The sequence below is a fragment of the Balaenoptera musculus genome, chromosome 9 (genome assembly GCF_009873245.2).
Source record: "Balaenoptera musculus isolate JJ_BM4_2016_0621 chromosome 9, mBalMus1.pri.v3, whole genome shotgun sequence".
In the NCBI taxonomy this organism is placed as follows: Eukaryota; Metazoa; Chordata; class Mammalia; order Artiodactyla; family Balaenopteridae; genus Balaenoptera; species Balaenoptera musculus.
Genome location: NC_045793.1, coordinates 77,764,045 through 77,785,566, shown reverse-complemented (window position 1 = coordinate 77,785,566; position 21,522 = coordinate 77,764,045). Strand labels below are relative to the sequence as shown.

Genomic DNA, 21,522 nt, shown 5'->3' with positions numbered 1-21,522 from the left:
ACCCATTCAAAGTGTACAATTCAGCATTTTTTAGAATATTCAGAATTGTGCTATCATCTCCACAATCAATTTTAGAACATTTTTGTCACCCCCAAAAGTAACCCTGAGCCCATAAGCAGTAACTCATTTGCTCCCCAACTCTTACCCTGTCCATTAGCGGACATTTCTCATATTTCCCAAACACTTCCACCCCACCAGCCCTAGGCAACCTTTCTATCTTTCACTTAACTTTCTATCTCTATGCGTTTGCCTGTTCTGGACATTTCATATAAATGGAATCTTAAAATATATGGCCTTTTGTGTCTGCATTCTTTCGTTTAGCATATACAATGTTTTCAACATCCATCCATGTTGTAGCATGTATTAGTACTTTCTTCCTTTTTTTGGCTAAATAATATTTCATTCTGAGGCTATACCACGTTTATTTAATCATTCATCAGATGGACATTTGGGTTGTTTCCACTTTTTGGCTGCTGTGAGTAATACTGTCTTGGACATCGGTGTATAGGTTTTTGTGTGGACATGTGTTTTTATTTCTTTTGGGTATGTATACCTAGGAGTGGAATTGCTGGATCATAACTCTATGTTTAACCATTTGAGGAACTGCCAAACTGTTTTCCAATATGACTGTACCATTTTACATTCACATCAGCAGTATTTGAGGATTCCGATTTATTTTCATTCTCACCAGCACTTGTTATTGTCTGCCTTTTTGATTGTAGCCATCCTAGAGGGTATGAAGTGGGATCTCATTGTGGTTTACAGCTGCATCTCCATAATGACGATGTTGAACATATTTTCATGTGCCTATGACCATTTGTATATCTTACTTGGAGAAATGTCTATTCAAATCTTTGCCAATTTTTAATTGGGTTATTTGTCTTTTTTATTATTGAGTTGTAAAACTTCTTTAGATATTCTAGATAGAAGTCCCTTGTCAGATATATAAACTACAAATATTTTCTCTCATTCTAGATTTGTTTCTTCACTTTCTTCATGGCCCTTTTTTCAAGGACAAATGTTTTAATTTTGACCAAGTCTAATTTATCTATTCTTTTGTTACTTGTGCTTTTAGTATCATATCTTAGAGACCATTGCCTGATCCAAGGTCATGAGGATTTATACCTATGTTTTCCTCTAACATCAATTTTTTAAAAATTTGTATTAATCAGGAGGGGTCAGGGAGATAATTTTTAAATTCCAAATTTAATTGGGAATGTTGACAGAAATCAAGGTAGATATATCCAATAAACATTTGGAAATTTGGTACCAGAAATTTAGAGAGAAAATGGGGTTGAAGTTAGAGATTTCGTTGCCTCTTATATAAAGGTGATGGTTGAAGCTATTAAAGTAGTGGATGAAATTACCAAAAGAGAAACTTGTAGAAGAGGTTGGGGGAGGGCAGTGAGAGAAATTTGGTGAAACACACATTTGACAGTGGAACGAGAACAAATGGTTAGTGAAAAAGACCCAGTAGTCAGTGAGTTAGGGAGACCACAGTGGAACAGTGCTACAAAAGCCAAGGCAGAGAGAATTTTAAGATTGACTCCTGGGTGTTAAACACTCTGCAGTGAGGAAAATAAGACTGAGATAAAGCTGCTAGGTTTTATGGGATGCCATTGGTAACATTCAGAAACGTACTTTCAGGATAATCACTGGAGGACAAAACCCGATTACGGTAAATTAAAGAATGAGTGGGAAGTAATGAAGGCAGAAACAAGATTGTGAGGACATATCAAGGGTAGAATATTTTAAAAGTGTGTGATTCTGAAATATAAATATTGTTAATACAAATCTTTGTGCTTTTAAATATCAAAAATTGCATGTGTAGCTGAAAACAGGTACATAGATAGCCAAATTAAAGGAAAAGAGGGGTTATTTTAGTTACCAAATCTGTACCTCCTTTTTTATATGAATAGAGAAGTTATTTTTAAACCACTTTTGAGGTATGATTGACACAGAAAGCTGTACATATTTATTGTGTACAACTGGATGAGTTTGGAGATAAGTACACACTGATGAAACTATCACCACAATCTATATCCTAAACATATTCATTACCTCCAAAGGTGTCCCGCCCTCTTAATTTATTTTTAATAATTTTTTTTGTGGTAAGAACACTTACGTTAAGATCTCCCCTTTTAGCAAATTTTTAAGTGTACAGTACAGTATCATTAACTACAGGAACTATGCTGTACAGTAGTTCTCTAGGACTTACTCATCTTATATGACTGAAACTTTGTATCCTTTGACTAATGCCTCCTCATTTCCTCCTAGATGAGCCCCTGGCACCCACCATTCTATTGTGCTTCTAAGAGTCTGACTATTTTAGATTCCACGTGTAAGTGATAGCATGCAGTATTTGTCCTTCTGTGTTTAGCATATTTCACTTAGGGTAGTGTCCTCCAGGTTCATTCACGTTGTTGCAAGTGGTGGGATTTCTTTCTTTTTTAAGGCAGAATAAAATTCCGTTTTGTATGTGTATATCACATCTCGTTTATCCATTCATCCATTGTTGAATATTTAAGTTGCTTTTGCCTCTTGGCTATTGTGAATAATGCTGCAAGGAACATGGGAATGCAGATGTCTCTTTAAGATCCTGATTTCAGTTCTTTTGGATATATACACAGAACTGGGATTGCTGGATCATATAGTATTTCTATTTTTAATTTCTTGAGGAACCTCCATAGTTTTCTATAGTGGCTGCACCAATTGAGAGTCCCGCCAGCAGTGCAGAAGGGTTCTCTTTTCTCCACCTCATCGTCAACACTTGTTATCTCTTATCTTTTTGTTAATAGCCATTCTGACAGGAATGAGGTAATATCTCATTGTGGTTTTTATTTACATTTCCCTGATGATTAGTGATGTTGAGCACCTTTTCATATACCTGTTGGCCATTTTTATATCTTCTTTGGAGAAATGTCTATTCAGTCCCTTTGCCCATTTTTTAATCAGGTTGTTTGGTTTTTTGTTATTAAATTGTAGGAGTTCCTTGAATATTAACCTCTTATCAGATGTATGGTTTGCAAGTATTTTCTCATATTCTGTAGGTTGCCTTTTCACTTAGTTGTTAACTGTGCTGAAGCTTTTAGTTTGATGTAATCCTACTTGTCTGTTTTTACTTTTGTTGCCTATGCTTTTGGTATCATGTCTAAGAAATGCTTGCTAAGGCCAATGTCTAGAAGCATTTTTTCCCATGTTTTCTTCCAGGAGTTTTATTGTTTCAGGTCTTACATTTAAGCCTTTAATCTATTTTGAATTGATTTTTCTATATGGTGTAAGATAGGGGTCCAGTTTCATTCTTTTGTATGTGGTAATTTTCCCAACACTGTTTATTTAAGGGGCTATCCTTTTCCCATTGTGTATTCTTGGCTTCCTTGGCACCTCAGTTGACTGTATGTAAGTGGATTTATTTCTAGGCTCTCTATTGTGTTCCGTTGACCTGTATGTCTGTTATTTGTGCCATACTATTTTGATTACTGAAGCTTTGTAATATATTTTGAAACCAGGAAGTGTGATGCCTCCAGCATTGTTCTTCTTGCTTAAAACTGCTTTGTCTGTTTGGAGTTTTTTGTGGTACCATATGAATTTTAGGATTTTTTTTCCTGTTTCTGTGAAAAATGCCATCGGATTTTAATAGGGGTTACCTTGAATCTGTAGATCACTTTAGGTAGGATGGACTTCTTAATGGTGAAGATTTGGCAGTTACTATCTGATCTTTTATTATCAAGCTTAAAATGTCATTTCAGGTTTAATACATTTTTCCTGGTGATTTCTCTCTGATAATGACTGTTTTTTTATGACGTGGTCCTTTCCCACTGAATATTAAAATAGCTATATCAGGGAGTGGGGAAAAGTTTCATAGTCAAAACTGGTGCTCTCAGGTGGTAAGGGACGGGCAGCAACTCATACCATATGGAGAAAAACAGTGAGGTAGATTTAATTCCTTAAGCATTCAGAATTTATCCTAGTTACTATGGCCGCCATGTAACCACCAACTCTGTAAGCTTTATTTGTAATTGAAGCAAAATCAGAGTTAGCAAAGACAAGTAAGCAGGAAGAGATAAGGCAAGTTGCTTCCACCATAGATGCAGATTGTTTGGTATAGAAGGCCTCATCTGCTCCACAGGACACCATTAATTTCAAATAAAGAGGGAGGAATTTTGCAGCAAGGAATTCATTCCTTGAATGATAAAGTCGCAAATAAGGGATGGCTACTAGTGGTGCCTTTTGACCATTTATTAAGCTACGTTAGCTCACTTTCTAAGAAACCTGTGGAAGCGTTTAAATTGAGGTAATTTCTTAGCATATCTTATGAGGAAGTAGGGATGAAAATAAGCTGTGGATATTTGATGAAAATTTCTTTGTGGAAGAACCCTGTTATTTACCTGCTATATGTTTAAAGATACATGAAACTCATCAGACTAGGATTATAGAATGCTATGGGGGGAAATAATTTATCCTTAGCTAATAGTCTTTGTAATGATTTTAAGTAAGAATGGCATATGTGAAAACATTTAAAACTAACTACATGGTATTTCCATTTTGGGGGTTAAGCCCAAGTATTAATTGGGTATAGAATAAGTCCTCTGTTAATATATACACATAGTTTTTAGTTAGATAAAATGTACATAATATTTGTGAGATTTGTCAAGTATACTTATGGTATTAATAGGCCACATAATCACTTTAAAAAAAAAAAAGTTGGGTAGGAAATAACTCCATTGCTGTTGAGACCATAATCTCTTTCTTTGGATAACATATCAAAACATTTAAATACGTATAAACTTTATAACCTATTAAAGGCCAAAGTAGCTAGTGATCCTGCCTGTGCTCTTTTTGAATCCTCTTTGTTTAATCTTCCAAAGGCAATTGACATACATCCAACAGAAGTGCCGTCGTGAACCTGATGGACCTGGGGTAGCAGCGTTAACTAGTGAGGAGCGAACTCGATGGGCTAAGGTTGTAATTTACATTTTTCTTTTCTTTTGAGGTATAATTGACTTACAACATTATATTCAACTATACATCATAAGGATTCAGTGTTTGTATATATTGAGAAATAATCACCACGGTAAGTCTAGTTAGCGTCTATCACCATACAGAAAACTAAAAAATACGTTTTTTGTCATGAGAACTTTTAAGATATACTCTCTAGAAGCTTTCAAATATGGAATACAATATTATTAACTACAATTTACACTTTTGGGGTGAGGGTATGCTATTTTTATTTTATTTACATTTAAATTTCAAACACTGAGCTCAAGTATATGCTGTCCCTTTGTTCAGATTTTTGAAATAAAGATAAACGGACAGACAGCTTTAAGCTTTAAGCAGCATTAAATACATTGTACAATTTTAAACTATTAGAGAAAATCTAGGCGGTGGCGTAACTTTATACATTTATGCATTTAGTAGCACAGGTGTAGGGACCAGCCATGCAGTTGGAGGAAAAACCTGTTCAGGAGTCAACACAGAGGTCCTTGAATTCACACTTTTCTTGATGAACCTTTTCTGTAACTTTTTGAGAACCTATTGAGATTTTCTGGATATTTTGTATTTAATTTGTAACATTTTATTATTATCTCCTTGCCCTTTAGGCACGAGAATATTTGATTAGTCTTAATCCAGAGAACTTGACTATGTTAGAAAAAATTCAGAGCAGTTTACTGGTATTTTGTTTAGATGATGGCAGTCCACGTGTAACACCGGAAGATTATTCTCAGGTATTCAACTATCTTGTTTTGTTATTTCTTCCCACAGATTTTTCTGGGGGACTCTTGTGTAAATTGAACATGAGAAGAATTTTGTTACATGCAGGCTTTTTTTTTTTAAAACCACTTTATTAAGGTATAATTGACATACAAAAAGCTGTACATATTTAATGTATACAACTTACTGAGTTTGAAATATACACCCATAAAACCACTGTGAAACATAATTGTGAAGACAGTTGTTTCCTGTATCTTGGAAACATCTTTTATCTTAGAATGGGGAAGCTAAGAAAAGAAAGTGCAAATACTAAGTCATAAAATATAAATATTTAATGCAGGCTCTTAAAACATTTTCTTAGCTATATATATATATATATATATACACACACACACACACAGACACACACAGAGACACACGTATCAAATGAATCTTATACATAAATAATGCTCTGTAAATTCTTGCCACATTGTTTAGCTCCATTTAGACATATCTTACATGTTGTTTAAAGAAGTATGTCTATTATTTGCTTATCAGATGTCAGTGGTTCCCAACCTTTTCATTGATTATATATACAGGAAATTTGCATAAGACGCTAGGCTAAATGAGATTTCATACCAAATGTGACATGAGAACCTACCTATAACCCACACCAGTGGGCCTTGATACCTTAGTTGGTGAGGTCTGTCCTAAGAATTATATCATTCTTGTGATTTATCATTTGGTTTTATAGAACACACTGACTTTAGTGAATTTAAGGGTAATTGTGGCCTACTTTTTTTTTTCTGGGGCAATATCATTTCCTGGGAAAAAAATAAAAGGTAGTAGTCATATTTGTAGGAATCTCAGAGTCTTTTGAAAACACTGAAGTTACTTCATAATACATTCATCAATATTAAATGATAGAAATAAAATAATATAGGACTGAAAAAACCTTGTAGCTAGAAAACAATTTTTCCTCTTAGCTGCATTTTTTTTTTAAGTAGAATCAACAAGCTTCTTGAGGAAGAATGTGTTTTAATGAAGTGTTGCTCAAACTTTTTTGCTGCAATCTACAGTTAGGCATATTTAGATTGCAGCCCATTACACACACACACACACGCCCACAAGCGTGTGCACACTTACACATACATACATAATAGAAGTTTCACAAAACGGTAATAATTACTTTGACTATCTGCGATGTACTCTGATATTTATGTTCTATTTTATTCTTTCTTGTAAAGAATGTTTACTGTGGTTTCATGACTCACTTATGGCCAAAACTTACCATTTGAGAAACTGGCTTAGTAAGATATGAATTCTTGAAATATTTTTCTTGTAACTAGACTTTAATGACTAAACTTATCAATGCCTCTTATCCTATTCAAGTTGCAAAAGCCTTGTCCTTTCAATTGTATATTCTCTAAACATTCATGAATGTTGTGCCATCACTCTCTTTTCTGGTAGAATTTCTTGGATTTTGAGTACTATTTAAAGTCAGGGCCAGAATTATTATCTCTTGAGTATAACTAACATTTTATTAAATTTGGTTTACCTGAAGAGGAAAAGTGAGATCATGTGTGTGTGTGTGTGTGTGTGTGTTTGTGTCTATTTAAGATATAAATACTTAAAAACCAATATTAAAATCCTTTAAATTTGGAAATATTACATTTATTTTAGGTTGCTACAAAGGTTCTTACTGGAGATCCAACAGTACGCTGGGGTGACAAATCTTATAACTTGATTTCCTTTTCTAATGGAGTATTTGGCTGTAATTGTGATGTAAGTAAACTACTGAAATTATTTTTTCCTTTTACTCTTTTAGGTTAATTTAATGGCAGTAATCTACAATACTTACGCTGTCCTGTGGTAGAATAAGCAAACACTTATTTAGCTTTATGGCATTAGAGTAAAAGGTGAAAATAGAGTATAGGACAAATTATTTTCATCTGTAGTCAGGATAACAGTGTGGTGTGTATCTGTAAAGTGGAATTTGCTTGCATTTTTATGTAGTATAAGCTCTTTTAAAATCCACTGTTACCTGTTGTTGAAAATTACAACCTATTTTAAAAGATATAGCATTAGTATTTGTTTTATGCACAGAGAAATGTCTGTGGATATATTTCTACATTTACCTAGTAATTTTGTAACCTTGTAAAAAAAAAAATGACACATGATCTTCGGAACATTATTCACTTCTGGATATTAAAATGTCTGGTACTGAATACCATTTTTTATCTTCTTCATAAAACAAACACATGCATACACACACACACACAACTTTTCTTGTTTCTTTTCTGTTCTCCCATGGTTGTCTTCATTAGCTCTACTTTGCCATTTTCTGATGGGCATTCAGGAGGTCTATGAACCAAGAAAATTAAAAAGTCAACCTAAGTCAGAGTTGCAATATATACTTATAACCTCATTATAATACTTTTCATAAAGTATATGATTAGGTATAAAGTAGTATGAGGTAGATTTTTTGTTCGTATTTGGGGGCTTTCCTCCAAAATATTGATATGTAGGGACTGTAAGATACTAAAAAAAATCCTTTTACGTTGATCTGGGTTCAATAGTTGTATTAATCAGTATTTATTCAGTTTTAGGTGATAGAAACCTAAGTCAAACTGGCATTAGCTTACGAAGGTATTTATGGCATAGGGGTACAGCTAAATTTGGGTAATGCTGACTTCCAGTGTCCAGATGCTTTCATTAGAAATTTCTCTTTCCATTTTTTGGCATTAATTTCCTATGTTTGGCTTTATTTTTATGTAGACTACACCACGTGATGGTTGTACCTACAGTCTCATGTTTTCACAGCTCTCCTCGCAGATTAGTGTTCTCTGTGGAAATAGCCAGCTTTTTTTTTTTTTTTTTTTTTTAACCCCAGTGGTTCCAGCAAAAGACCTGGGAATAATGCTCATTGGTTGTATTGGCCTGTGTCAGTCGTGCACATTCCAGGGAGTTAGCTGCTCTGATTCGCCTGGCCTGGGTCACATACCAAACCTTGGGACCTAGCTGGTAGAATCACTCATTCAAACCACCACAGAGATGTGTGCTGATTGCCTAAAGAAAAGTAAAGTAGCTGTTATTGCCGAGGAAGGTGGTGTGGTTGATGTGCAGGTAATAGAATGTCTTCTACAGTAAATCATCAGGGTGAAAGGTTGCCTTGAGTCATTTTGAAGATTCGTTGTCTGTCCTCTTCCTTACGAGTCCAGTGTTGACAGAAGGTTTTGTGTTACTTGCCTCAGCTTTTTTCTCTTCAGCTCCTTGTTTGATTCTTCTTGACCTCCTCAGTTTGGTTCATAGCCTCGCTATTCCCTGTCTGTCCTTCGTAAAGTAGCTAACTGCCTTCTGGCTCCTTCCCTCCATTTCTCGTTGACTTGTCAGCTGCAGTTGGTTACCCTCTTCTTCATATGCATCTGACACTGCCTTCAACCTCCTAACAGTCTTTTCCTGTCTCCGGATTCTAAAACTGAGCTTGATATTATTCATAACCATTCCCCCTGTGTCTGCTCTTTTCTCTGGTTTAATAGTTTCATTGACCATTTCTACATAGGTAGCTTGCAGTTATATTTTTACAGTTTTTACCTATTATTCTCACCTTGAGAGTTTTCTTTCACCATATGTTAAATTGTCCAAACTGGATGTTACATTGTTACGTAAGGGTTAGTTACTCTCATCATCAAGAACTCATCATCTTGCTTTCCTCCCTCACTCCCAACCCCCTAAAAAAACCGCCTTGCACTACTTGGATTTTTACTGATGGCATCAACATCCTGCTGTTTGCTCAAATTCAGGAGAAAATAACTTTAATGATGTTTCTATCTTTGAATAAAAATACTGGTCCCATAATGAGCATATATCTTTGCACAACTGAAATGCTTTCCTGTAGTAAAGTGTATGGACATGTTTCATGTGTATGCATTGTCACCCATATACTTATCAGATTGATCTGATGATCTCCACTTAACAATATGCTTTTAAAATTCCATGTAGGTTCCCCTTGCAACCTACGATGATTACTGAAAATGCTATTTAACCAATGTAAAACATTATTAGTAAAGTATATATACTGTAAAGTTAAGTTGTTCTTAATCCAAATTCATATTGCTGCTCTCTTCCATTGGTGCTTGAATATATACTTTTGTGATTAGACTACATAATAGCATTTCCCTGTTGGGATTAAAAATCCTGGGGTCAACTATTTTGTCTTCCTTATAGAGGCTTTGTTGTAGGCTTTTGTAGGAGTACATAGGAAGCATGTAATAAACATTAGTTGTTAATAACAATAGTTACTAATTATTGCTGTGGGCCAGGATCTGTAGTAAGTACTTTATAAGCATTATTAAAATCATTTTTCACAGCTGCTGTATGCGACTAGGTATTGTTTTCCCTACTAACAGATGAGGCAGTTTACTTAAAGAATTAAGTAACTTTCTCAAGTAACTTACTTGAGAACTTAACTTACTTATGTAGCTAGTAAGTAGTAAGGTTTGGACTCAGAACCAAAGTCCACATTATTAAACAGTATATTACACATATTGCCTCCATATAAATGAAAAAAAAAAGATAAAACTTATGTGAACAAATAAAGCATCAGGAAAGCGTTTGAATTTTTTCTATTTCCTAACATTTTTTTTTTAAATTGATGATTAACTTTCCGCCAGGAGATGAATGGGTAAAATTATAAGTCAAAGAGATTTATATCTTTCAGTCATGCTCTTTCTTACTGGTTCCAGTATAATACTGTTGTCTTCAATGAAATAATATATGCAATATCTGTGAAAGTTCTTTGTAAAGCTACAAAGTACACAGTTGTGAGATGCTGTTAGAAAAGGGTCTTGTCCATGACCTTTGAGTCTTGTTATACGTGCTGTTGCTGGCAGGCGGGATGAACTGCTCTTGCATCTTGTACTGACCTCCCTACTAAGCCCTTCCTGGTGCTTTGGTAGCTGCTTACCTGGTAGCGGTATACCGTGTTTCTAGGCTCCGTGGGGCTGTAATACAGGGCAGCAAAGCTGTGTAGTGTTAAGGCGATATTTAAGACACCTAATTACACCCTCTGAAACTGGGCCCAAGTGTGCTGGATTCATATCTTAAACCTCCCTTCTTTCTCTCCAAGGCTAGCGGTGTCGCTTTCAGTTCATGAATGGTAATGGTGTGTAATGTAAAGTGGTAGCCTTAACCCAGAGGGGAAAAACCCCATGTGATGTAATTGTCATCAAAAGAACATGGAGAAGATAAGGCAAAAAGTTTATCCTCCAGAATAAATGATGGGAAAATTCATTAGCCACAGTTCCTGTCTCTAAATACAGCTGTCAAAACTATGACATCCCTGTAACTCAGCGCATCTTCCCCACATTCCTTAAACATTGAGAATTATTTCTGCCACATTGAACACTCTTATAGATATGTACACAAAATCATTATGCTTTTAAATACTTATCTAGTGGACTGTGTGTTTACCAAAAGAAGTTCATACCCATCCTCCATTTAGCCTTCAGATTTAGTCTGCCACCCCCATCTGCTTTTCCATAGTGCTTTTACAATTCCAGAACATTTTAGCATTGTATATGTACATATGTATACCTCCTTTGACTTCCAATACAGATAGCAGTTATTTTCTCTAGATTATTCATGTTTACATCCCTTCCCATTACCTCAAGAGCCCTAATTAGGTGCTTCCGACTTTAAATATTTGTTCTTTCTCAGAAAATAAAATACATCAGTTACTATACTGTGGAATATCCATCTCTTTATCATTACAAGGTGAGGCATTTGAGAATTCTGCATTTTATTATGTGTTAAGAGTGGAGGGAAGGTGAAAATAAAATATTGGGTCAAGTTTTTTTTTTTTTTTTTTTAGTTAGTAGACTTCACTTTTTAGAGCAAATTCCAGATTTACAGGAAAATTAAGCAGAAAGTACAAAATGCTCACTTGCTCTCTTTCCTGCACCCCGTTTTTCCTTTCATTGATATCTTGCATTGGTATATGTTTTTACATTCAATGAACCAATACTGATACATTATTATTAACTGAATTACATAGTTTACATTGTTTCACTATTTATGTTGTACAACTTTATGGTTTTGCCAAATGCATAATGCTGTTCATTTCCCATTACACTCTCTTTTTAACTCAACACAACCATCAGAGTGATCCTTTTAAATTGTAAGACAAATCATGTTAGTGCTCTGTTCATAACCCTTCAATGTCTTCCACTTTTTATAAAGTAAAAATTTAAAGAGATACTTTGTTTTTATTTTATTTTTTTAAAACATCTAATATTTATTTTTTATTTTCTCTAATTTTTATTTTTCCATTTTTAAAAATTTTTAAATTTTTTTAACATCTTTATTGGAGTATAATTGCTTTACAATGGTGTGTTAGTTTCTGCTTTATAACAGAGTGAATCAGCTACACATATACATATATCCCCATATCTCCTCCGTCTTGCATCTCCCTTCCACCCTCCCTATCCCACCCCTCTAGGTGGTCACAAAGCACCGAGCTGATCTCCCTGTGCTATGCAGCTGCTTCCCACTAGCTATCTATTTTACATCTGGTAGTGTATATATGTCCATGCCACTCTCTCACTTCGTCCTTCGTCCCAGCTTACCATTCCCCCTCCCCGTGTCCTCAAGTCCATGCTCTACATCTGTGTCTTTATTCCTGCCCTGCCCCTAGGTTCTTCAGAACCAATTTTTTTTTTTTTTTTTTAGATTTCATATATATGTGTCAGCATACAATATTTGTTTTTCTCTTTCTGACTTACTTCACTCTGTATGACAGACTCTAGGTCCATCCACCTCACTACAAATAACTCATTTTCATTTCTTTTTATGGGTGAGTAATATTCCATTGTATGTATGTGCCACATCTTCTTTATCCATTCGTCTGTCGATGGACACTTAGGTTGCTTCCATGTCCTGGCTATTGTAAATAGAGTTGCAGTGAACATTGTGGTACATGACTCTTTTTGAATTATTGTTTTCTCAGGGTATATGCCCAGTAGTGGGATTGCTGGGTCGTATGGTACTTCTATTTTTAGTTTTCTAAGGATGGGTCAAGTTTTAACTCACAAAACTTATTCAAAATCTTGTGTATTTTCATTTTAGCATGCTCCTTATGATGCAATGGTTATCGTAAGCATCAGCTATTATGTTGATCAGAAAATTTTTGAGAGTGAAGGAAGATGGACGGTATGTTAGAACAAATATTTCATCCCTTTCTCCTCATAATTTTTTAAATAAATTTATTTATTTTATTTTTGGCTGCATTGGGTCTTCGTTGCTGCACATCATGGGCTTTCTCTAGTTGTGGTGAGTGGGGGCTACTCTTCGTTGCGGTGTGTGGGCTTCTCATTGTGGTGGCTTCTCTTGTTGCGGAGCACAGGCTCTAGGCGCACAGGCTTCAGTAGTTGTGGCTCACAGGTTCTAGAGCACAGGCTGAGTAGTTGTGGTGCATGGGCCTAGTTGCTCCGCGGCATGTGGGATCTTCCCAGACCAGGGCTTGAACCCGTGTCCCCTGCAGGCAGATTCTTAACCACTGCGCCACCAGGGAAGCCCTCCTCATATTTTTATAGATATAATATTTTTAAGTTTTCCCTATTTTCAGGGTTCAGATGAAGTACGGGATATACCACTTCCAGAGGAGCTTGTTTTCACTGTGGATGAAAAAGTATTAAATGACATCAACCAAGCTAAAGCCCAATATTTCAAGCAGGTAGATTTTTCACTTTTCTCTTTGATAGTAATACTTTATCTTGTAACTACTATATATGAATATTTGGCTATCATCCAAGTATGACGGCATAAAACATTTAAAAATTAAAACTTTAATACCTTTATTTATGTCTGATGATTATTTTAATGCAAATGATATTTTGCTTATCTTTGGGGTATTCTCCTTAGGTGTTTTTTCACTGTTCGTATTTAATTCTTTTTGTTAGGCATCTGATCTGCAGCTTTTGGTCTATGCCTTTACATCTTTTGGCAAGAAGCTAACCAAGAAGAAGAAGCTTCACCCTGATACCTTTGTTCAGCTGGCACTTCAGCTGGCCTATTATAGACTTCATGGACGGTGAGGACCATTCATTTTCCATTTTCATAGTCTTGAAGTCCAAGGCTGTCTTTACTATAGCTATTCTGTCGTAACTCCCCAGTGTTTTTTCTTACGTTTTTCCCAGTTGGCACTGTGCCCTAATTTGTACTTTCATCAACAGTGTTATTAGAGTTTCCATCTGTGACACTTTAACAGTCTTTCCTTGTTTTTCATTACCTTGATACTTTTGAAGTGCCTGCTCTCTTCTGAGAGAGATGTGTCATTCTTTGGAATTCAGATCGCTTGGTTTTCTTGCAGCCTGTTTTCAAGTGGTTTCATGAAAAGGTATGGTTTTATAGATTAGACAGTCTTTACTCATTTTTAGGATAGGAGAGATGGTATGTTATGACTTTCTACATCCTAAGCAGAAGTGGAAGCTCTTTGATATTCCTTTTTAAACTTTTACCTGAGAATATGTATCTGCAAATGTGGTGTTTAGATCATTTACATTTAATATAATTATCAATAAGGTTGGGTTTAAGTCTACAGTCGTGCTGTTTCTCTTTATCCCATCTATTTTTCGTTTCTTCTTTGTTTTTTTATCTTCTTTTGAATTCCTAGTTTTTTAAAATTTTTCCTTTTATCTCCATTATCAGCTACACTGGTTTTTTTTTTTTTCTTTCAGTAGGGTTTTACAAAATACATCTTTAAACTTGCAACCTACCTTCAGATATTTTCCACTTAAAGTATAATGAAAGAATCTTAAAACAGAATGTTTCTATTATGCTTACCTCATTCTTTGTGCTATTGTTGTCATACATTATACTTGTACATATGTTAACAACCTCATGATGCACTACTAATTTTGCCTTCAACAGTCAGTTATCTTCTTTTATTGTGGTAAAATATAAATAAAATAAAGCTTGCCATTTTAACTATTTTTAAGTATATAATCCAGTGGCATTAATTACATCGACTCTGTTGTGCAACCATCACCACTATCTATTTCCAAACTTTTTTTTAACCACCCCAAACAGAAACTCTAAGCAAAAATTTCCTATTCTCTCTTCTATCCCAACCCCTGGTAATCTCTAATCCACTTTCTGTCTGTATGAATTCGCCTGTTCTGGATATTTCCTCTAAGTGGAATTATACATTATTTGTCCTTTTGTATCTGGCTTGTTTCACTTAGGATAGTATTTTCAATGTTTGTTCTTTTATGGCTGAATAATATTCCATTGTATGAATATACCACATTTTGTTTATCCATTCATCTGTTGATAAACGCTTGGGTTGTTTCTGCCTTTTGGCTATTGTGAATAACACTGCTGTGAACATTCACATACATGTATTGGTTTGAATCCCTGTTTTCAATTCTTTTGAGTCAATAATTAGGAGTGGAATTGCTGGGCTGTGTGGTAATTCTATGTTTAACTTTTGAGGAACTGCCCAACTGTTTTCCACAGTGGATACCGTTTTTACATTCCCACCATCAATATACAAAGTAATGTACAATTGTTCCACATCCTTGCCAACACTTACTTTTCTGTTTAAAAAAAAAAAAAGCCATCCAGAGTACTTGTGAAGTGGTATCTTATTGTGGTTTTTATTTGCATTTCCTTAATGACTAATGAGGCTGAATATCTTTGTGTGTTTATTGGCCATTTGTATATCTTCTTTGGCAAAATGTCTATTTAAATCCTTTGTGCATTTGGTAATTCGGTTGTCATTTTGTTGTTGAATTTTAAGGCTTCTTTATGTATTGTAGATACGAAACCCTTATCAGATAGGTGTTTTGCAAATACTTTCTCTCATTCTGCAGGTTGTCTTTTCATTCTCTTGATAGTATGCTTTGATGCACAAAGTTTTAAATTTTGATGTCCAATTTATCTGTTTATTTCATTTGTTGCCTGTGCTTTTGGTGTCATATGCAAGAAATCATTGCCAAATCCAGTATTACAAAACTTTCCCCATATGTTTTTTTCTAAGAGTTTTATAGTTTTAGCTCTTACTTTAGGTCTTTGATCCATTTTGAGTTAATTTTTGTGTAGGGGGTATGGTAAGGATCAAAATTCACTCTTTTGCATATGGATATCCAGTTTTCTTAGCATTATTTGTGAAGAGACTGTCTTTTCCCTATTGAGTGGTCTTGACACTCTTGTCCAAAATCAATTGACCATAGATGTGAGGGTTTGTTTCTGGGTCAATGTGTTGTTCAGTGTGTCTCTTCTTGTGTTCATACAACACTGTTTTGATTATTGTAGCTTTCCAGTAAGTTTTGAAATCTGGAACTAATGAGTACTTCACCTTTGTTCTTTTTTTTTTTTAAGATTTATTTATTATTTATTTATTTATTTTATTTATTATTTTTGGCTGTGTCGGATCTTAGGTGCGGCATGCAGGACCTTCATTGACGCATGCGGGATCTTTGCTTTGAGGTGCGTGGGCTCTTCGTTGTGGCGCACGGGCTTCTCTCTAGTTGTGGCGTGTGGGTTTTCTCTTCTCTAGTTGTGGCGTGCAGGCTCCAGGGCACGCGGGCTCTGTAGTTTGCAGCATGCAGGCTCTCTAGTTGAGGCGCGCGAACTCAGTAGTTGTGGCACACGGGCTTAGTTGCCCCAAGGCATGTGGGATCTTAGTTCCCTGACCAGGGGTTGAACCTGCGTCCCCTGCGTTGGAAGGCGGATTCTCTACCACTGGACCACCAGGGAAGTCCCCTTCACCTTCGTTCTTGAAAAGAAGATTGTTCTGGCAACTCTGGGTTCCTTGAAATTCCATATGAATTTTAGGATGGGTTTTCCCATTTTTGTAAAAATGTCGTTGGGATTTTGATAGAGATTGCGTTGCATCTGTAGATCTCTTTTAGTAGTATTGTCATCTTAAAAATGTTAAGTCTTCTAATCCATGAACATGGGGTCCCTTTGCATTTATTTATGTCTTTTTAAATTTCTTTCAGTGTTTTGTAGTTTGTGGTGTACAGGTCTTTTTGCCTCCTTGGTTAAACTTAATCCTAAGTATTTGATTCTTTTTGATGCTGTTGTAAATTGTTTTCTTGATTTTCTTTTCAGATTATTTATTGCTAGTGTATGGAAATGCAACTGATTTTTACATGTTGACTTTATATCCTAAAACTGCTGAATTCGTTTATTAGCTCTAACAGTTTTTTGTGGACTCTTTAGCATTTTATGTATAAGACCACATATCTGTGCATAGAGATAGGTTGGATTTTGTCAAAGGCTTTTTCTTTATCAGTTGCGATGATCATATAGGTCTTTTTCTTCATTCTATTAATGTAGTATATTACATTGATTTTCATATGTTGAACCATCCTTGCATTTCTGGGATGAATCCCACTTGGTCATGGTGTATCATCCTTTTAATCTGCTGCTGAATTCAGTTTGCTAGTAATTTGTTGAGAATTTTTGCATCTATATTCATAATGGATAATGGTCTATAGTGTCTTTTCTTGCAGTGTCTTTGCCTGGTTTTGATATCAGGGTAATGCTGGCCTCATATTATGAGTAAGGAAATGGTCCCTCCTCGCCAGTGTTTTTGGAAGAGTTTGAGAAGGATTGGTGTTAATTCTTTAAGTATTGGAATTCATCAGTGAAGCCATCTGGTCCAGGACTTACCTTTGTTGGGAGGTTTTTGATTGCTCATTCATCTTGTTACTTGTTATACATCTAGTCAGATTTCTATTTTTTCTTGAGTTAGATTTGGTAGTTTGTGTGTTTCTCAGAATATGTCCATTTCATCTAGGCTATCCAGTTTATTGTATACAGTTGTTCATAATATTCTCTTACAATCCTTTTTATTTCTGTAAAGTCAGTAGTAATGCCCTCTTTCTCATAGTTGATTGTAGTAATTGGAGTCTTCTCCCTTTTTTTCCTTAGTGTAGCTAAAAGCTTGTCAATTTCGTTGATCTTTGCGAAGAACCAACTTTTGGTTTAGTTAACTTTATTTTTCATTTCTGTATTTTGTTTATCTCTACTGTAATCTTAATTAATTTCTTTTTTTGCCGGCTTTGGGGCTAGTTTGCTCTTCTTTTTTTTAATTACTTAAGGTGTGCAGTTAGTTTACTGATTTGAGATCTTCTTCTTTAATGTAAGTATTTAGAGCCATAAATTTGCCTCTGAACAGTGCTTTTGCTTTATTCCATAAATTGTGGTATGTTCTACTTTTCATTCATCACAAGGTGTTTTCTAATTTACCTTGTGATTTCTCCCTGAACACTTGGTTAAGAGTTTGTTGTTTTATTTCTACATATTTGTGAATTTTTCAGTTTTTCTTGTTACTGCTTTTTAGCTTTGCTTTTTAGCAAATCCCATTGCCATTGAAGAAGATACTTTGTATGATTCCAGTCTTTTTAAATTTATTGAGACTTATCCTGTGGCCTAATATACGGTCTATCCTGGAGAATGTTCTATGTGCACTTGAGAAGAAGTTGTATTCTGCTGTTCCTTAGTGGCATATTCTATATATGTCTTTTAGGTGTAGTTATTTATAGTGTTGTTCAAGTCTTCTCTTTCCTTATTAGATCTTCTTTCTATGTGTTTTATCCATTATTGAAAGTTGGGTATTGAAGTCTGCAACTATTGTTGTGGAGCTGTCTAGTTCTCTCTTCAATTCTGTCAGTGTTTGTTTCATATATCTTATAGCTCTGTTGTTTGGTGCATATATTTTTATAATTGTTATATCTTGATTAATTAAACCTTTTATCAGTAAATAATGTCCTGTTTGTCTCATTCAACCTTTTTACTTAAAATATATTTTGTCTGATATATATATATACAGCCACTCCTAATGGAAAAAAAAATTGTATAGCCACTCAAACTCTCTTTTGGTTACTATCTTTTTTCATCATTTTACTTTTAACCTCTTAACTGTCTTTGTTTCTAAACAGAATCTCTTGTGGACAGTATATAGATGATGTTTTTTGTTCATCTTGCCAATCTCTGCCTTTGATTGGAGAGTTACTGATAAGGAGGGAGAATTCTGCCATTTAGCTGTGTATTCTGTAGGGCATACATGTTTTTGTTCTTCAATTCCTCCATTACTTTCTTTTTTGGTAGTAGTGATTTTGATTTTTTTTGTGTAGTGTACCATTTTGATTTCCCTATTTCTTTGTATTTTTTAAGCCATTTTCTTTATGGCTACCTTGGAAATTACATTTAACATCTTAAATTTATAACAACCTAGTTTGAATAATACCAGCTTACTTTTAATAGTATACAAACACTGTGCTTTTATCCATCTCTGTACCGCCCTCTATTTTATCACAGATTACATCTTTTTACGTTGTGTGTCCGTTAACATAAATTTATATTACTGTTTTACGTATTTGCCCTTTAAGTAAAAAAAACTGTTAAACATTGTTGTTCTGTCTCCCATGTTTCCTATAAACTGGTAGTTAGATTTGGCAACTTGAGACTAGTAATCGATTATTTTTATTATTTTTTATAACAGTAAATCAAATAGTTAATATTATTTGTTTCCTATCGCATCCTGTTCAGATTGAGGTTGAGTTCAATTGTTAGCCAACATCCATTATAAAGTTTCCTCCCTGATTTTTTTACCTAATGGTTTTAGTGGCCATTGATGATCATTACCAAGATCTATTATTTCATTACAGGTTGCAGAGTAGTGCTTTTTTGTCATTCATTCTTACTGCGTTTATCTTTGTTTTTTAAAGAATGCTATTTTAGTGGTGGTTTAAATTTTTATTTACACTTTCTCCTTCACATTTTGAAAGGATACTATTTCAGCTCAGGGAGACAGTCTTATAGAAACACTGAACAGAGGAGGCTCAATAACTGTTTGCAGGAATTCCCTGGCGGTCCAGTGGTTAAGACCCGGTGCTTTCACTGCCGTGGACCTGGGTTCAATCCCTGGTCAGGGAACTAAAATCCCACAAGCCGCATGTCACGGCCAAAAAAAAAAACTGAGCACTCTTAGTGCCCACGTTCAGACCTTTTACTCTTCCATTTGATTGCCTTAACTCTAAATTCCTATCACCAGGAAAGTAAGAGAGCTTTGTACCAAAAATTGTTATATCATTCTCCACCCCAGGAAAACAGTCATCATTCTAGGGAACTTCTTAAATAATGCTTTTACTTAATTCTAGAGTCATTCATGTTCTGTAGGAGGAAACTAAAGGCCAAGGACTCTATTACCCCGTATCTTAGTAGCTTAGAACAACAAACATTTATCAACTTACATTTTCTGTCTGTCAGGAGTCCAGGCACAGCTTAGCTGGGTGCCTCTGGCTTCAGGTCTCTTGTCAGGTTGTAGTCAGGGTGTCAGCCAGGACCGTGTCTTCATCTGAAGGCACCCCTTAAAGAGGATCCGCATACAGTCTCACTCACATGGTTATTAATAAGGTTCATTTCCTCCCAAGCTGTTGTCCAGAGGCCTCTCTCTGTTTCTTGCCACCTGGGCCTCTCTACAGGGCAACTCCCAGCATGGCAGCAGGCTTTCCTCAGAGTAAGGAGATGAGAGAGCTCTCTTTGTAACCTGATTTCAGAAGTGACATCTCATTACTTTTGTCATATTCCTTTCATTAGAAGGAAGACACTAAATCCATCCCACACACAGCGTGAGGGGTTATACCAGGGCATCTGCAGGAGGCAGGGATCACTGGGGGCATCTCAGAGGCCACCTGCCACAGACGCCAATGTACACAACCTGACAGCAGCCAGGCCTTTGAAACATTTCCTGTTATACCAGGCCACAGTACTTTTTGCTCTTTGATGTTGAAAACAGCCTCGTTGTTATTGAAAATCTCAATCGTAGTCTGTATTGTAGAATTTAGTCTCTGACCAAAGCCAGCTTTATTAGGTAAACTCTCTTTGTAATAATATTAGAGCATTTTCTTTCTCATGATACATTCTCTTATTTTCATTTTTTCTTGTAGCCCTGGTTGCTGCTATGAAACAGCTATGACAAGATACTTTTATCATGGCCGTACAGAGACTGTGCGATCGTGTACAGTAGAAGCAGTCAGATGGTGCCAATCCATGCAGGATCCTTCTACCAGTGTGAGTATTTGAAAAGAAAAAATTAACAGAATTTGTCTGTTCTAAAGGAAACTTGGCTCTTAAATAACTAACTTCTTCAAATCCCTGGATCAGTAAAATATTTTCAAATCTTTTTTTTCTGGAAACTTTCAAACATTTCTTCATTTGCCAGTGAAGTGTATACTTGGAAAGAATAAGAAACAGGGAAGACCTGATAAGAAACCCATTTGTGTCATATTCTAGGCAAAGTAACTTCAACACCTTGAGTATTTCACTACTGTTAATCTACCTTTAGATAACACCCATAAAATGTAGACTCTCCCAAAGTGCCTTTAAAAGGAAGCTTTTCTTGATGTGGTTGAACGTTTTTGAAATCAGATTTTTTTTTGTATATTAGAACCAGTACAGCTTTATATGTTTTGTTTTATACTTTAAGCATTTACACAAAAGGGTAGTTCCTTCCCACTGCTATTTTGGTATTGCATTTGTTTCTTTAGTTTTGATTGACATAGTTATGTATGTTAACTTATTTTAATTTCATAGAGCTGCTTCATTATCATTTTTGTACAACTATGCTTTAGTTTTGAAATCGTAATTGCTTCTGTCTTTACACTTGTTAATGTCACTTCAGTGCTGCCCACAAGTTTCTATTTTCTCGTTCTGGGAAAGAAATAATCAAGTTGCAGGGCATATAGGAAAGAAAAGGCAGAGGAAAAGGTAAGGGTAGGTAAGGGTAGGGGGGACGGATAGATTGGAAGTTTGGGATTG

The 21,522-nt window shown here is 35.3% G+C and overlaps 1 protein-coding gene across 7 annotated transcripts in view; it reads left to right on the top strand.

Moving 5' to 3' along the window:
* Window positions 1–21,522, top strand: part of CROT (carnitine O-octanoyltransferase) — a 104,749-nt gene that overhangs the window by 27,293 nt on the left and 55,934 nt on the right. For all 7 annotated transcript variants that reach the window (XM_036863814.1, XM_036863815.1, XM_036863811.1 and 4 more), the window contains exons 8-14: window positions 4,869–4,962; window positions 5,601–5,726; window positions 7,375–7,476; window positions 12,817–12,900; window positions 13,316–13,423; window positions 13,650–13,780; window positions 20,652–20,775. In XM_036863814.1, coding sequence (XP_036719709.1) covers window positions 4,869–4,962; window positions 5,601–5,726; window positions 7,375–7,476; window positions 12,817–12,900; window positions 13,316–13,423; window positions 13,650–13,780; window positions 20,652–20,775 — 769 coding nt within the window. The remainder of the gene's footprint in view (window positions 1–4,868; window positions 4,963–5,600; window positions 5,727–7,374; window positions 7,477–12,816; window positions 12,901–13,315; window positions 13,424–13,649; window positions 13,781–20,651; window positions 20,776–21,522) is intronic.